The sequence below is a fragment of the Anopheles maculipalpis genome, chromosome 3RL (genome assembly GCF_943734695.1).
Source record: "Anopheles maculipalpis chromosome 3RL, idAnoMacuDA_375_x, whole genome shotgun sequence".
In the NCBI taxonomy this organism is placed as follows: domain Eukaryota; kingdom Metazoa; phylum Arthropoda; class Insecta; order Diptera; family Culicidae; genus Anopheles; species Anopheles maculipalpis.
In genome coordinates, this window is record NC_064872.1 from 762,730 (window position 1) to 780,264 (window position 17,535).

Consider the following 17,535-nt stretch of genomic DNA (forward strand, 5'->3'; position numbering starts at 1 on the left):
TGCTTTACTGTTTGCTGGTAGTATGCCATAACTAGTTTGGAATCGATCTTACTTCCTATCAATTTACTCATCATCTTTATCATATCGGCGGCGACGGCCGGCATTATTATCTTCACCACCGGCTTCTTCTTCAACATAACGATAATTACCATTATACAATTTTTCATGCAGCATATTTCACGCGCATTCCACAGTCCATTTGCTAAAAAAGAAAGAAATGAAATATATGATTGATTCGAATCGACCAGGATCTGGAGCGTTGCATACTTACCTGCTGAATAACATCACTTGCTCACAGCACAGCAGCCGCTGTTCTGCCTATTGGTTTCGTTTTGCGTTGGTCTAATGTTTTGTTGCGGTCCAGCACCCTCATTCTTGGGTAACTTTTTAGCTGCGATACAGAGGAAAAGGTTTGTATTTGAAAATGTTTGTGAGAATTACAGGAATGTTTGCATGCAGCCCTTTTTAAATAGGATTAAAAATCAAACCTAAGGCTGCTGCATTTATCGCGTCAGTACGAAAACAAAATGTCTCCCATCAGATTCTTTCTATGACGCCAATTGTTGTGAAAAACAAATTAAGCGAAACCTTAGTAGTAGCCTAGAATAATCGATCAACCCCTTTTTTGCCCCTGGAGTGTGTGCACGCACTTAAACTATTTTTAGGCCATTGTGTAAAAAAATGGCGCAAAAATCATCAACAACTGTTGATGGAATGATTATAGCCACCCCCCGAAACCAACATGATTTGTAAATGGTTTATCTGTGGATACAATTGGCCAAGCTCACCGAAATAAGATCTGCAGTAGGAAGTGATTTTGTTTTTTCAAAGAGGCAATAATAAAAAATACTTTTCGAAACCTAGCAACCGTTTTACAATACGAAAAGCGATCACTGTGATAGGCGTGTGATTAGCAGATCATGTAAAATCATACTTTATCAAAGCTGGAACGCTATCACTCAAAACGTCCAGGCTCTCTCTTTCTCTCCATTCACAACAATAAATCATTCGCGCTTACCTATTGCAAGGAATATATCATTCACGTTGACGGCCGTCTTGGCGGATGTTTCCATAAATAGTAGCCCATTGTCGTCCGCGTATTGCTTGGCTTCCTCGTAGTCTACGACACGGCTGTTTGCCAGATCGGCCTTGTTACCGGCTAATGCAATCACAATGTTTGGCGATGCCTAGACGGATGCGAAAAGAAGTATAACCGATCAGATTCCGTTGCATTTTGTAAGTGAGAAGATGAAACATGCTCACACACAGGCAAGGCAGAGGTTATCACACTACCTTCTGCCAGAAACGCACACGCTTACCTGTCTTTGAAGCTCCTTGACCCACGTTTTGGCCCTGGCAAAGCTATCACTGTTTTGAATATCGTACACCACGATTGCGGCCTGTGCACCTCGGTAGTACATGGGCGCCAAACTGTGGTATCTGCGGAACGATTACAACAACAACAACAACAAAACAAATCGGTAAAACATGAACGAGAAGAGATGTTTCCGTAATGCTTACCGTTCCTGTCCAGCAGTGTCCCATATCTCGAACTTTACTGTCGTATCATCGATGCAGAGGGTTTGCGTGAGGAAGGCGGCACCGATCGTGCTTTCCTGGTACTCGTGGAACTGCCCCTTAACGAAGCGTAACACCAACGATGACTTTCCGACCGCCGATTCGCCCAGCAGCACAAGCTTGAACTGACAGATTTTGTTTTGTGTGGCACCGTTTGGGCGTTGCGCTGCGCCACCTGCTCGCGGACTCGATGCCATCGATTCGAACGTAGTACGTCGACTGCTGCTAATACCGACGACGATAATACACGCAAGCCTACTTCACTTCAGCAGGAAGCTGTCCTACGGCTAATTCGCTTGCTACTTTGCGATACCCACTTTGTCAAACGGAAATTCAAATTCAAACACTCCGTGTTTCAAAACACTCACGCACACGCACTGGGGTAAATCGGCAACCAAATCTTCGAATGTGTGGTGGTTTTTAAATCGTCCGGCAGTAGGATAAACTTTACCCTACGTTCTTTCTGCTGTACATGAAAAACAAAGGAAAAGAAATTAATCCACATTGCTCGTCCGAAATTATCTTCCCTTTTTCCGTTCCACCACAACAAAGCAGGCATGTGTAACATGGCCTAGGATGACACACAGATTGTACGTTTTACGCATTTTCAACACTAATTCTCACAACCGGTGGTAGAGCGGATTGTTGTAATCAGTGACTCATCTGGTGGAGGAGAGCGCACCAAAAATTAGTGACTCACTCAATCAGCAAACAACTGCCTTTTCCGACTTCCTTTTCGGTGCGCAACAACGGAACAAAGTGCGATGAGTGCAACAAGACAAGAGGGCACCACAAAGATACTATTCCGTATGTATTTTTATGTTGGCCAGACGGATGGTACGAAACAGCAAAATAAAACACGTTGTTTAATTATGATCACTAGAGTGAAGGAAAATCGCTAGAGAGGAAGGACTACACGAACACTTTGAGAGCGTGAGAGAGAGAGAGAGAGAGAAAATGAGTAAAGGAAAAATACCCAGTTCTCCTTACTATTCGTTGCTTTCGTTTGCTTGCTTTTGCAGGAAGAAACTAATTGCTAATTTAATTTTTCTCTACCGTGCGAATGCAAACATATTCACACAACGGCGACGACGACCGGCGTACTTTACCTCGTGGAAATAAAAAAAATACGTACATTGCAGTACGCAATTTGTCCAAATTCCAAATTCACACCGCTTCTTTTGCACAACCACCATGCTCGTCGTCGTTGTAGCAGCTCACGACCAACTTTGTCGACCCTCGGTCGAGGTTTTTAAGAGACTGATATGTAACTGCTTCCACTGATAAACCACGGTTGTATAACCGTGGGCCTCCTTCGCGTGCATTCGTAGCGGTTCGCAGCCCACTAGGATTGGTATAAATATTATGTACAACAGTTGCCCCATCAATGCTATTTGAGAACCTTCAACTGGCCCGCAACGTTAATGTTCTCGCCGCTGTACGAAGGATCTTTGCCTCAGCCATAATGCATCCGGTAAGCTAGTACAAATCGCGCGATACACTTAAACCGCGATGCACGCCCGTCGGAAACAAAGAACAGTCCAGAGAGTTCACATACACTCACACACAGACAGGGAGCCCCCCAAGCACCCAATGTTTACAGTCAATATTTACGTTTACAACACTTACACCCACCCCTGTAGCGCAATCGCAACGAAAAGATCCGTGTCAGTGAGAAGGAAATATTTCTTCTAAGGCGTAGTAGTTCGATAAGTGATTCGCCGTTACGATTGTTTATACAATGGAAAAATGGAAGAATAATAAAACCCGGCAAAAGCAGCCAAAAGATCCGGAAGCTGCTATAAACGCCCACTCAGCATCATCGGATCGGAGAATTGGGGAACTTTTGGGATTTTTCTTATCGTGCACGTCCGTTGGGTACTGGAATTGAACCCGTCAGTGGATGCTTGCAGTATGCTTTCCCTAGCGACGCACCAAAGGGATGTAGTAAAGGGGGCGTTAAAGTTACAGTACGCTGTTGCTGGCCTAGGCGATTTGAAGAACTTCATTTCTCCATTCACATACAAACACACACACGCACACAGCACAATTCAGGTGACATTTCGGTACGGCGCGATGTACGACGATGATTTGCGGAACACTTTACAGCAAAGTGAAGCGTCATCTTTATCACATGATGGAGCAGACTTGTACAGAATTTACGTTAGAACCGAGTGGATTGATTGCTTGCGGCAGCCACACAATTAAGATCAATTATCGCCTTTTCTACGCACACAAGAAAGCAAGCCTCGTGGAACGTCATGTTTTAGAGTTGCCGGAAGAAATCGATCGGATGAAATACACCTTGATTATTTCACCATTCGCACCATTCGATTTCACCAGCGGTACTGATTTCAAGGCTACGGATAGAACACGCTGGTGAAACTCCGTATCCGACAAGTCTACAGGTACTGGTTTACTATACAACTGCCACTCGGACCTCCTACAAACGACGCAGAAGGGTACGATCGGGAACACTCTATCGACTCACGGGGAGCGTACACCATCATCATGTTGCACACGCATATGCAGGCACATCCAACACCAGGTACCATCTAGTCCACACAAAAACATGCATAGGTTTTTTTCCAAAACGGTAATTTAATAAAGAGACCGCGACATCGCCCCGTCGTCAATTATGTTCTGCATTCATTCATGTTTCCCTTCGTTCTTGGTTCTTTCTTGCCCTTTCTTCTCATTCTTGCTTTTGTGGCTTACTCACACGTCCCGGCTAGTTCGTTTTCTGTGAAATTGGTTGGAGCTTTGTCGTTCCGTCGTTCGCTCGTTGTAGGTTCACAACGCCACACGCCGCTTATTCATGGTCATCTTGCCGTGCTTAGTGCATATTCTATGTGGACAACCAGTGTTAGTATGCGTAGCAGCACACGATATGATCAACAAATACGAAGATTTTACAGAGTCGTGACGAGAAATGATTTCCTGCTGATCTTCCGCACACTCGTAAACTTAGTTCCTATTGCGTTTCAGCTGCCTTCTTCCGTACAGCGACAGCTTTTCATCCTCATGTCGCTCGTGAAGTTTCTTATCAATTTTTATTACACCTGCTGAATTACTTGTTGGTGGGAAAGCAGGCAGCGGTGTAACGATCACGTCCATGCTGGATGCATTTTTGCAACCGTTTCAGTACAGATGCACTCTTTTAGGCGTACCTGGCACACATGGTCACACACTAGGAAGCAATAATGCGGCCGTAGTTGCCTGCTCTGCATATTACAGTATCGATTGCAGCCGTAATCAAGTAAGCTGGCTCCGTTACTATAGGTGATACAGGGGTTTCGAGATTACTAGTGTTGGCGTAGTTTAGTACACGCTCGTTTCCAACAGCCAGCCATTCCATTTGGTTCTACACCCCCTGTAACAGAGACCCAGGCTCTCTCTCTCTCTCTCTCTCTCTCTCTCTCTCTATGTCTCTTACTCTCTCTTGCACTCTCTTGCTCTTGATCAATTTCAGCCATTTTTTCTCTCAATTACGACCAGATTTTGTCACCATGACCGTGTGTGAGGTTTACGCTGTTGCTGTTTACGACACACATCATGTCTCTGTATTTCTCTGCTTCTTTGTCCAGGCGATAATTGCGATGCCCTACAACAGCACTGGGGATGAGAAGAATGGAGTTGGTCTGGTAGAATAGAGGGTGCCAATGACGCGGAACCTGGATGTTTCCGTTCTGTCAGGAAAACCCCGTTAGCCCTCTTTTGTTCTCCTGCTCTCATACGCATGCAAATACATTCTCATTCCCTCTCTCACGCACACACACACACGAACACTGTAGTGTTGTGCTCTTTCGCTCTCACTCTCTATATCTTTCTCTCTCTTTCTTTCACTACTGTTTATCCCAAGCAAGACTTTTTTGCCCATCCAGCCAATATAGAAACTGCCGCACCCCTACACTACACGAAAACGAGTCCATTTCTTCACGACACTGGATTTGCTTTGTTCCTGGCCACAGATTTGCCCCCACTTGTCCTCACAAGCGTCAATCCCCACCCATCCCCCAGCACAGACACGATCCTCGATCAGCACACTTTCGACGTTTACGCACTGGATACTTGATGCTAATGATAAATCCTCGCACTGGCACGCACAAGGCTCGACAGTCGATTGATAAAATTCCGACATGTGTATGTGCTGTATTTGAATCGATGCGACGACGACATACGCCAATTATCTCCTGGTCGGGCGAGGATGAGTAACACACTTCTAAAAGAGACGCACGGACACGTAAGCACACGTACAGCGCAGCAAACTACGACAAACAATCTATTTAACTTCGACTCCGATGTAGCCCCCGTACCTCGGACACTCTATGCAAAACACACATTCTAACAAGATTCACATCAGAACGCCCAATTCCACACCATTAACGCATGTTTCGACGTGCAATCGAATGAATTAGGAAAAACAAAACCCAACCTAAATCAACTACGAGCACCTTTTTCTTTTCGTCACGATGGATGAATAGTAGCAAAAATTGGTAATGAAAAAATTGGATCTAGCGAAGAAAATTATGACGACTGAATTCTCTCACGCACACACACAACACCCAGCGAAGTCACTCGAGCAGTTGGTCGAACATGAAGGCTCAGATACACGTCCCGCCCAATCGGTAACAGAAACGCTTTTACGTGTACCAAGAGTATTAATTTACAAAGATCAAGCCTTATTTTAAGTTTTTTCGATATTATAACACCAAAACCAAATCAAAAATATCTCCTTGCCATCTCCTCTGCCCTATGGTAGCACCTATAGCATTTTATTTTGATCACATTTCTCTAAGTTGAAGATAAAGAAAACAAATCACTTCGCACGCTGTAGAACAGAGCCTTAAGGTCACATTCGAGCATTTCTGAACGTGCACTTTGACATAAGTGAAGAACAACCGTGGAAATTTTACGTGACATTTAATTATTTTAATCTTCAAAACGATTGTAAAAATTTACAAAGAGAACTGTTTGAATGTGGAAAAAATTAGTTTCAAACTATTCGACCCGTGATCAAAAAATTTAGAGCAAAATATGCTGACAATAAATTTGAAGTGACGGTTGATTGCTGCAGCATATAGGAATCCAAATTCGGATAGGACATAAGCATCGTTTTTCTCTTAAATGTATCTTCCTTACATTATATTTATAATGCATCACTGTTATGCTTAAATTAATGAAATGCCTGATGATCACAGCCGCTCAAAAGGTATCTTAACAGCTCGATAATTCCTTTTGTTCGATAAAATAGTTGCTCGATTGTAGCTTACGATGTATGGTGATGTATTTAGCAGCATTCTGTGTCTTCGACGCGACTATCTGCTTACTAAACGACAACCTACAAAGCAAAATTGTCTTGGTTATTATTACCAGCTTATACCTCCCATGTGTGTATGATAGATACTTGTCATGGCAGAAATCGTTGAATTCTCCATACTCAAGCTCATTAAGAAAGCTTAAGACAAACGTGTAGCAGTTGTGCGTGTCCTCCTGGTACATGTTCTTCCTCCACGCAGGATCACCTGCAATCTTTTCCAACACTTCATCCCACCGATCATACCAAGGCTCAGGCACTTGAGCAATCAGAAGACACTGATCCCATCCCTTTGTGGTGGATGGCTTACTTTTGGGTGGTATTTTTGCTAAACCATTTAAATCGAATTCGACTACTGTTCCATTGGAGGATGTAAGAGCTATGTGTAGATTATTTTGATTTTTAAAGGAGCTAAAACATAGAGAAGGAATAAATTAATTGTTCGGTTTTCGCTCAAATAGATCTTCTTATGATACCTTAGAAAATCTCCTACCGATGGTCGCAGAACAATAGAGCAAGGATGCTGACACGCTCTGACGAACGGACAGGGTAGCCTTCAGGGAAGAAAAAGAATCACAAATTAAGTTCTTTATTTAAACCGAACCGGTCTTTACTTACGCGATTGGTATACTGTCTAGATTTTCGCCCAAAGGTTTCGAACACAGAGGACATTGGGTCAAAGTAGCGTATGAGAAAATCGTCTGATTACAGTGCCGTACACACATCAAATCTCGGCTATACGTCATCGTTCTAATAAGAATAAAATATAACAACATTAAACACTAATTTAAAGCTACGCTACTGCAACGACGAACGTGTTGTTGCTTGTACAATGAATGTCACACAATTGAGAACATGTTAATAGTCGAAGTGCCAACATTCCACGTTCAACGGATATATTGTCCCTCTACTTGGAACTGTTAACACCTCACAACGAAACATAGTTGGAGAATTGTTTTACTTTAAAGAACTATGTTTATTACATTATAGCAAGAGGTACAGCACCTATGGACCACACAACTATCTTGCAAGAACGAATCCGTTGCTCATCCTCATTCCTCGGTTTTGCATACCGGCAGTATGGGGTCACCATGCAACAACAAAAATTATTGCATGCTTCAACTCAATAAAGCCTACCTGAATATCCACCAATTCCCAGTTCCCGGACAATCAAACTCGGGAGCATGTGCTCTCTGAACACATCATTCTAGTTTGAAGCAAACTAAGCAATGGAAAAACTTTCCCCAACGGATTCAAAGGCAACACACCTCACCTACTAGGATCAGCTGAAGTCGGTTGTTATTTTCAGTAACCCTTGACAACCGAACGGCTGGTTACGTGTGGTATGTGTTTTGGCCCCCATGATACAGCGTTAGTCACACCGCAGTAGGGACATGCTTTAACCGAAAGACCGGGACCGGGAGGGGTGGTGCAGTATAACGAAAAATGTACGCAAAAGTACTCTTCATCGAAAACGAAACAAGGGTCGGAAAGCAACGACGACGAATCCAACCAAACCGTCGAACACCTTCTCTGTTTATGGACCGTAAATAGTATTTCTTGGATCGTGGTAGAACATGGTTCTCTCTCGTATGTGGAACGGTCGGTGTGGTTAGGCTCTTCATGTCCCTTCAAGCATAGTTTCACTTGGCACTAAAATGTCCAAAATGAAATAGTGAACTAGATGTGTGCTCTTGGTGATGATCGTGCAGTGTGCCTAGGAAGAAAGATACAATTCTTGTTCAATTCCGTCGTTTATAGTGTTTAATATCCAGTTCCCCGCAACCCGTAGAATGGATGAGAAAATGAGAAAAAGCTTCTTCAATAGAGCAAAAAGGATGAAAAGCCAGCCTAACAAATTTATAGAAAAAAGGACACAGTGCTTTTATTATTGGTGGTTGCTAACCATACTGGTAGTGATCCTTATTTCCGGTTCGACCAACGCAGGCTTTGCCTGTCTCAGCAATCCATGTGTTTATGGAGTGTGTATCGATGATCTAAATAGGTAATCATTCTACACTCGTGGACTCGTGTGCAGTACCTCTGGCTATTGGAGTCAAAGTTCGAAGCAGGTTATTGGTTCCAATTTGTTGTTCCACCCTTTTGCTCATTAAAAATCGATCAACTCGAAACACGATTAACAACGGTACCACGAAAATAAGTACCGGCTAGAAGATCCCGTGCACATGTAACATATTAATTTTTTATTTGATTTAGTATGTAACATGTAACATATGCCCGTTATAAAAGCTGGACACTTGAGGTGTAGCAGGTTACAAGTGTTACACCGCATGTCCTTTGCCCACGCATATCCACACACATACATACATACACGTTGTAATCGTGGCTGCAGTGACTGTGTATAATCGATATTGATAGTTCCGAAAAGTTAATGGTATAATTTACATCTTAACGCCATGCTATCAGGACATATTATGTTGGCTAACCGCAGCGACCTAACTACCTACAGTACTCCCCCAGGACTATGACAAGACCGGGTTCAGCGTAAACAAAAAATGAACAAGATTCTATTTAATAACGCTCCTCCTTGTCGAGCATTTCTATTTCACATTTGTTTGTTTATCCGTCTTCTAAAAGGGGACAGCAAAAATTTGTCGCGTAACCCAGAGATACATCGTTGTTTACTCCGATTGTTTGATAATTGTTTATGGAGTGTAGAATAATGTTGACCGTAGCATTCCAGCACGAATCAATGGTTTCTTTGTTGTGTTTCTTTTTGCTTGCAGCACATACTCTTGCTATTGCATCGATGGGTACACGGGCGTGCATTGCCAGACGAACTGGGATGAATGTTGGTCCGGACCATGTCTTAACGGGGGTACCTGCATCGATGGTGTCGCTTCCTACAACTGCACCTGTCCCGATGGCTTCCTAGGTAAGGGACCAGATGTTCAGAATCACGCTGAAGCTTCCGGAAGTCTGATCTCTCTCTCTCTCTCTCTCTCTCTCTCTCCCTCACTCTCTCTCACTCTCTCTCTCTCTCTCTTGGATCCTTTTCCCAAACCAGGATTAAACTGTGAGGAGAATTTCAACGAATGCCAGTCCAATCCTTGCCAGAATGGTGGCCAGTGTAATGATAAGGATAATGCGTTTTATTGTACCTGTGCGCTAGGCTACGAGGGCGAGTTTTGTGAGCTCGATATAGCCGTTTGTGATACGGGTGATCGATGTCACAATGGTGCCGCCTGTATTGAGGGACCTGGGCTAGAATTCTCCTGCCGTTGTACGGAAGGATTCGAGGGTCGGTTGTGTGATGCTGAGATCAACGAATGTGCATCATCCCCCTGTCAGAACGGGGCCATTTGCATCGACAAGTTCGCATCGTACGTTTGTGCGTGTCCGATGGGTTTCAGTGGGACAAATTGCGAAGAAGAGATAATGGTTTGCGCTAGTTCACCGTGCGCCAACCAAGCGCTATGTTTGATGGAGGAAGATTCTCCCACGTGCTACTGTGTGCCGGATTATCACGGCGAACGGTGCGAGTTGCAGTACGACGAATGCCAACTTGGACCGGATCCCCGCTGTGCGAATGGTGCCACGTGCGTGGATGGAGTTGATGAGTATTTCTGTACTTGTGCGCCTAATTTCACCGGAGAAAACTGTGAGTGTCTCATGCTGGACGCTGACGGTCAGATCGAAATGGACTGTAACTATACGGCACCTACTGTGAGCACGTCTGAAGCGGAAGAATTCACAGTAACCTCATTCTATGCGTCGACCGTGGAATCGTTTCCATTTTCGACCGATGGCATTTTTAAACCTTCAACCGAACTATCGCTAGAAAGAACTACAAATTTCTCGGTTTGGTCACAGCCAATTTCACCTGCTGTTACTGAAGAATTTACTGATCCTTCTATAGAAGTAACAGAAAGTGGCCCATCGACTAATACTGGTGAGAGTACGGTGCCATCTTCCGTACCTTCTATCTCTCCAGCGATCTCAGGAAGTGATCCGTATACTACTACGTCTGTAAGTGAAAGTGATACTGATAGCAACGTAACGTCACGCACTACTGCATCGCCTGAACAGGATATAAAATTTACCTTTGGACCTTCTGGAGGTACAGAAGCTGCGAAAGAAAAAACGGCCACTCCTGGCACTACCATGTTGGAAAACGACACTTCAGTATCTGGTTACAATACGCCAACACAGAATACTCAGGAAGCTTCAATTGGAGATTACTACCCTACTGTAAAAGCCTCGTCTAAATATCCTACCTTTGACGATGGCTTTGCTGCACCTTCCGACTTCGGAACCACCCCAATGGACACGATATTCCCAACATCGGATCTTCCTAGAGTATCTACACTCTCAACCGAACTGAGCTCATTCTTTACCGAATCTCCCACAAACCGATCCATTGCACCAGGACTCCAGGGAGAAGATCAAGTTACAGACACTCCAACGTACACTACAAATGGACCAACTTTATCAGGTCCGGATGAAGTCACACAGCAACCAGATGGGAGCACAACTTCCCTTGTTTCAAGTTTCCCACTTGCAACAACAACGACGACGACAAGATCACCCGAAGTTGAAGAGTGCGACGATACCGTGTGCGCCAACGGAGGAACTTGTGCCATGACCCCACACGGTATCCGCTGTCATTGTGACTTCCGCTACGCAGGACCCTACTGTGACGTACCGGTCAGCATACAGAACGCTGCATTTTCTAAAGAATCCTTTTTGCGCCACATCATTTACCGACGGACGCACTCCGCTGGTTCAACCAACCAATCGGTGGATACGCTCAAACAGCTGGCTTCCATGACAGTTCGCTTCAAGGCAAAGCTAACGTCTCGCGAAGGATTGATTCTTCTGGCCACGGCGGAAGGCGACGATGGCAATCACTATGTGGCACTATTTTTGCACAAAGGCTTGCTGCAGTTTCAATTTTCCTGTGGACTGCAGACGATGCTTTTGAGTGAAATCGAAGGCACGGTCAATAATGGATACGAGCTGAACGTAAAAGTGCAGTATGTGTTTAGTGCTCGCACTTGGAACATATAACGTGCGTGCTTAATTAAACAACTTCCTCTCTTTTGAAGGTTAAATTTCAACGATCGCTATAGCCACTGCAATGCGTCGCTCCATGTCAATGAAACGCTGGCCATGAGTGGCGAACAGCCGACTTGGCTTGGAAATGTGCTGCGTACGAGGCAGCAAAAGGTAGGCCAGGATGATGGTTCTGATGGGATAGCAGCACTAGCTTCAATCAAACAGAGCTGGTTACATCTAGGTGGACGTCCCATCAAAACGATGTACACCTTAAGTCACAACATCTCACGATCTCACGGCTTTACCGGATGCGTGTATGACCTGGAGATCAACAACGTTCCGGCAGCCATCTTTGAGTAAGTGAACCTTTGCCCAGCAAAGGGTGTAATTTTAATCACCATTCCAACATTCCAGCAACGCCGAAGATGCGTACAAGATTTACGAATGTACGTCGTTGGCATGTCTTTCGAGTCCCTGTCGCAACGGAGCGATTTGTGTGGAAGCGGAAAGCTACGGGATGCCTGGACGGTTCTCTCCCAGCAGCAATACACCAACCGGCACAGGCAACGCTGCTTGGAGTTGCAAGTGTTCGTTCGGATACATGGGCCGCACGTGCGAACGATCCGTGTGCGATAATAATCCATGTCGATTCGGTGGCACGTGTGTAACGTTTCCGGAAAGTGGCTACCTTTGCCTGTGTCCGTACGGAAAGCATGGGCATTTTTGTGAGCATGATCTGGACATTTTGCAACCATCGTTCTTTGGTAGCATCAAGGGTATTTCTTCCTACGTCGCTTATCCGATCGCATTCCCGCTGGAAGATAGGTTTGAGTTTAGCTTTAAGATTATCCCAACAACAACGGCTCAGATTTCGTTGCTAGCATTCGTTGGTCAACCGAACGATCATCACGATCAAAGCGATCATTTTTCGGTCAGCTTCATACAAGGTAACAAGGAACAACTGCGTGTAAACTTCCCTTCTTCAAACTGAATGAAATCTTGCCATCTTTTTAGGCTTTATATTGGTCACCTGGAACCTGGGGAGTGGCCCACGACGGATATTTACACAGCAACCGATACAGGTGCAATCGTCCCGTCCAACGACAATCCAGGCCGGCCGAAATGGACGCACCGCTTGGCTGTCGATCGATGGCAAGGTGAACATTTCGGGAAATTCGCCCGGAAGCAGCCGAAGGCTTAATGTCGCACCACAGCTATACATCGGTGGCCATGAGGCTGTTAACTTTTCCAGCTTACCGCACGATTTGCCGCTTCATTCCGGGTTTCAGGGATGTCTGTTCGACATCCGTCTTGTCGCAGGGCCGATACACATCCCGCTTCAACATATCGGTGGTATGCGTGGCCGAAGTGTTGGCCAGTGTGGTACGAAGGAGTGTCATCGACACGCGTGCCAGAACAATGGCGCCTGTTTGCAGCACGGTTCTACCTTTACCTGCATTTGCCAGGAAGATTGGAACGGTATCCTGTGCTCGCAGAAGGTTAATCCGTGCGATGAAAGTGTCAGCAAATGTGCACCGGATGCCTCCTGTTTCCCATTGCTGGGAGGATATGAGTGCGATTGTCCCTTCGGTAAGGTGGGCAAAAGGTGCGAATCAAATCTGAAGTATCTTAGCGATGTTTCCTTCTCCGGACGACGATCGTACCTTGCGCTGCGGTGGCCTAACACCGGTGACTGGTCTGGTTCGTACCGTGAGAACGAGGTACGGTACGAAAAGATTGTCCAACATTCGCACATCATCCCACATAACCATTCGATCCTGCTAAAATCCATACGGGAGTTGGACAAGATCAACGACGTGCTTAAGGTGCTCCCAGAATCGAACGAAACCGAACAGTATGCCGGCCATTCCATGGTTCCTCGTTCGGATAACTACCGTCAGCTTCGGATACGGCAACTAACCATCGAGCTGCAGGTACGTCCGCTATCGGAGAAAGGACTCATACTCTTCGTTCGTACCTTCGATTCTAACGCACAGGAACAGGGATTTATAAGCATTAGCTTGCAGGGTGGCGTGGTAGAGTATCGGATATCCTCCACACGCACTCAAGCGGCCGTAGTACGCAGTAACCATGTGCTTGCAACCGGTGAATGGCACTTTATTCGCATTGTAAAGTATGGCAAACGATTAACGCTGTGGGTTGAAGGCAAAAGCACCTCAATCATTGGCTCCGTTCGTGAGGAGTACGTGAGTCTAACGAAACACCTCTACTTGGGCGGTTTGCCCGATCTGTCCACCCTACCGTACGACGCTATCTCGGGCTATCCCGTATCGTTCCGTGGTTGCATCCGGCACGTCAATTTAAACGGAACGCGCATCACACTCAACGGCAGCTCGATCGTCGCATCGCGTAACATCAACGACTGCGATGGGACACCTTGCGGGGGCGACATCTGTGCCCACGGAGGTCTATGTTGGCTGGATGAGCACTCGCAACCACGCTGCAAGTGTCCCGAGTACTCGAAGGGTGTCAACTGTGAAATTCAAGAATCGTGCGAAGTTGTACAGTGCCGAAACAGTGGACAGTGTTTAAAGAATGGTCGCTGCAGTTGCGCCGTTGGATGGACGGGTCATTATTGTGAGATTGCTACCGCAAAGTATTCGTCGCTCGGATTTAACGATCGCAGCTACATTCTGATCCCTTCACAAAAAATTAAAATGAAGGACAAGCGTAATGATGACGGGACGGGCGGTTCCGTTGGCAACCGGTTGCCCTTTGAGCTACAGATTTCCCTCAACCTTTCCACCCTGGAGGACGGGATGCTGGCGTGGACAACGGATGAGGCGGGAAGATATTTTGGGATAGGAATTCGCGATGGTTTCCTGGTGGTTGTTAGCAATATGCTAATGGAGGATCACAGGGAATACGATAACGGTGGAGCAGGCGGTCTTTGGAATGCTTTTGTAGCCGATGGTGATTGGCATAATGTGTTGCTGGAGACAAAAGCACATCAGCTACACCTATCGGTCGACGGATACGAGCTGCTCACCGGGAAGCTCATTCCGAATGGGCGAAGTTTGCTTTCCCAGCCCTATGATAAGCCCGTTTTGAGCGAGGAAATTACATATTTAGGTACGTCCCAACGCTAAAATGTACGCAAACTGAGTACCGGGCATTAATTGCGTCTTTTTCCGTATCTTTGTCTCTACAGGAGGATTTCCGGATGAGAATGTTTACAACCGTACAAGGGGAAACTTTGCCACATCGTTCAACGGATGCATTCAGCACATTCTGCTAGGGAACCAGCTGGACGAGCTTGACTTTGCAGACTACGATGGAGCTAACATCAATGAGTGTGCAGTGTAAGCAAACTCGGTCTATGTGTGGTTATTTGTGTGCGTGTGTAGTTAAAATGAAATCCACTAGCAATCATCTGATGTACTTCTACGTAGCCTAATTTTACCTCATCCTTCAATTGAAGATTTTAACCAATCGGAACATGAACCACCACATGTACAAACTTTCCTCACAACCGAATACACACATCACGAAACCGGCAAACGTGCGTAAACCTTCACGAAACGTACCAATAAACCGACAACACAGTTTCTCAATCACTTGAGACTATAAATGTATCTAATTCGTACAGATAATAAACGTAAAATCCCCGAAAAAACCAAGAGTATGCTTACTATTTATCTGCTAGTGCTGGTACTGGCAAGCGCCACACGCAACAACAAAATGTAAACAAAAAGAGCTGTCAAGCGAGAAATAATGTAAACAAATTCAAATCTGTTCGGTTTGGCCGGTGGAATGAAAACAAAGAAACCGCAAAATCACATTTCATCAGATGGTTTTACTGCAGCTAAATGATTTATTTCTTCTTATCAACATTTTCTTTCGCCATCGGGTTTCTTCTCAATACGAATTTCTGCCGAACGGTACAGGGCAACCAGGGCCCGCGATTTAAATAATAAATATAGTTACTACGCGTAGAAACGGTTCCAACAGTACAATCCGTTCGGTCCACAGTGTGTGTTGGCTCCTGTGAGCCACCTGGCATCAGATCGAGACACAATGCATGGAAGACACCTTCACATTCATTCATTCTTTCCTTCTACTAGCTACTGGCGTGGGAAACGGTCGTTACTGGCTAAGAACATGGGGAGCGATATGCGAATATTTTTAGTTGTATTCAGAAATATATATATATTCGGGTACGTTTCGACCAGCAGCTTTTAGGCAGAACCAGAAACATAGCGCTATACTAAAAATAAATCAGCATTACACAAAACTGCCCGTTTGCGTTTGTTTTACTACACAAAGGATGAAACAACCAACGATAAGCAAAATGCCGCAATATCTTATGAACTTAACTTACAATATCTACTTTACTTACTGTTCCTAATGTAACTGGTTTATTCTTTCCCTCACTACCTCATTCGTACAACAAAAACAAATAAGAAGAGACTACAGACACCAAATCGCACTTGTTTCAGATCTTCCGTGAAGAATCGGGGAGTACGCAAGCAAAAGGAGCGATTCATATCAACCGGAAAACGTTACCGTTGCATTTTTTGAGAGATGAACCCACACAATGCCCAAAAAATGGCACTAACCAACTTTGCAGGACACAGTTCCTCACTGCTGAAGCAATGAACGAATCGCCCGTAATACTCACGCAATGTGTTGTTTGTTTTAAAAGGTTGTAAAACAACGTCAACAATCTGGCTAAGATCACCTTCACGGGATTAATGCCTAATTTCAATCTGAAACGCCGAAAAACTAAGCTAACAAGCATAACTATCGTCCGTTCTGCCTCATAGTCCATATGTTGCTGCCTGCTTTTGGATTTGACTAAAAGCTATAAAAAAAGCTGAGGTTACTACGCGCTTCCAGACACAAAAATGATCTTTCTCGTTTCCATTGCTTTACGATCGCTCCTTACTTTCTACCATACTTATTAATCGATGTTGAATACATCTTGTTTTTTTTTCTTTTTTGTTCCTCATCTCATTTGTATATTATATCCATTAGCTAATTATTGTCCTCTCACATAGTAGTCGGGTTGGCGTTGAAGGATGAAAAAATATCATTAAAGTTCAAAATACCTCTCCACGTGCAGAATTCTCTCTCTCTCTCTCTCTCTCTCTTTCTCTCTAGCGCTCATGATCGGTGATCACCGTTTTATGTCTGACTACTATTATTCATTGCACTGCCACAAGGGGGCTCATTAGCATTAGCAGGAAAGTGGGAGCTGTGGGATGAAATTAAGCTGGTACTACTTACACGGAAATAATTACATTGTTTTTTTTTTCTTCCAATACGCACACGCTCTAATCCTTTTGCGAGAGATGGCTCATGATTTTGTTACTTAAGAGGGTTTTGACTTTGGTCTTATTTTTTCTTCTCAAGCTCAGAGACGACAGGTTTCGTTTCGCATTTCGATCGTGGCGCACACTCGATCATCAGCTGTAGCTGCTATGAAGTACGGATAAAGCAAACTGTATTGCTCGAATTCGCAGCCCTACTAGCATCAGAACTATGCAAATGGACTTCTATTTCCTCAGGTGCCACTGGTTTGTTTAAGATTTCGATGTTTGATATGTGTTGTTTTAATGTTGCGCAGTAGAGAGGGTCAGGAAAACGGTCAAGCATGT

The 17,535-nt window shown here is 44.7% G+C and overlaps 4 protein-coding genes across 4 annotated transcripts in view; 1 reads left to right on the top strand and 3 right to left on the bottom strand.

Moving 5' to 3' along the window:
• LOC126564211 (A-kinase anchor protein 10, mitochondrial) overlaps positions 1 to 17,535 on the bottom strand; it is a 131,647-nt gene that overhangs the window by 104,291 nt on the left and 9,821 nt on the right. The window lies entirely within an intron of this gene.
• LOC126565376 (ras-related protein Rab-5B) lies at positions 33 to 1,813 on the bottom strand. The gene is made up of 5 exons (XM_050222545.1): positions 1,522 to 1,813; positions 1,320 to 1,440; positions 1,019 to 1,187; positions 272 to 391; positions 33 to 202 (listed from the first exon to the last, which is right to left on the bottom strand). Exons 1-4 carry the CDS (start codon positions 1,773 to 1,775, stop codon positions 285 to 287), a joined length of 651 nt encoding a protein of 216 aa, XP_050078502.1. The 5' UTR covers positions 1,776 to 1,813; the 3' UTR covers positions 33 to 202; positions 272 to 284.
• On the bottom strand, positions 6,796 to 7,641 carry LOC126565979 (MKRN2 opposite strand protein). The gene is made up of 4 exons (XM_050223180.1): positions 7,514 to 7,641; positions 7,372 to 7,449; positions 6,986 to 7,306; positions 6,796 to 6,919 (listed from the first exon to the last, which is right to left on the bottom strand). Exons 1-4 carry the CDS (start codon positions 7,639 to 7,641, stop codon positions 6,796 to 6,798), a joined length of 651 nt encoding a protein of 216 aa, XP_050079137.1.
• LOC126565778 (protein eyes shut) lies at positions 8,689 to 15,241 on the top strand. The gene is given in 7 exon segments (XM_050222986.1): positions 8,689 to 8,900; positions 9,643 to 9,791; positions 9,924 to 11,892; positions 11,965 to 12,270; positions 12,329 to 12,878; positions 12,880 to 15,007; positions 15,087 to 15,241. Coding segments are annotated over 7 exon segments (5,469 nt in total).

What these genes read in the sequence shown, in the direction of transcription:
- LOC126565979 (XM_050223180.1), bottom strand. Translation starts at nt 7,641, where the DNA reads ATGACGTATAGCCGAGATTTGATGTGTGTACGGCACTGTAATCAGACG. An exon ending in CTAGACAGTATACCAATCGC is followed by an intron (nt 7,450 to 7,513) that starts GTAAGTAAAGAC and finishes TCTTCCCTGAAG; the next exon opens with GCTACCCTGTCCGTTCGTCA. An exon ending in TCGGTAGGAGATTTTCTAAG is followed by an intron (nt 7,307 to 7,371) that starts GTATCATAAGAA and finishes TCTATGTTTTAG; the next exon opens with CTCCTTTAAAAATCAAAATA.
- LOC126565376 (XM_050222545.1), bottom strand. Translation starts at nt 1,775, where the DNA reads ATGGCATCGAGTCCGCGAGCAGGTGGCGCAGCGCAACGCCCAAACGGT. An exon ending in GACACTGCTGGACAGGAACG is followed by an intron (nt 1,441 to 1,521) that starts GTAAGCATTACG and finishes ATCGTTCCGCAG; the next exon opens with ATACCACAGTTTGGCGCCCA. An exon ending in TGATATATTCCTTGCAATAG is followed by an intron (nt 392 to 1,018) that starts GTAAGCGCGAAT and finishes TCTGTATCGCAG; the next exon opens with CTAAAAAGTTACCCAAGAAT.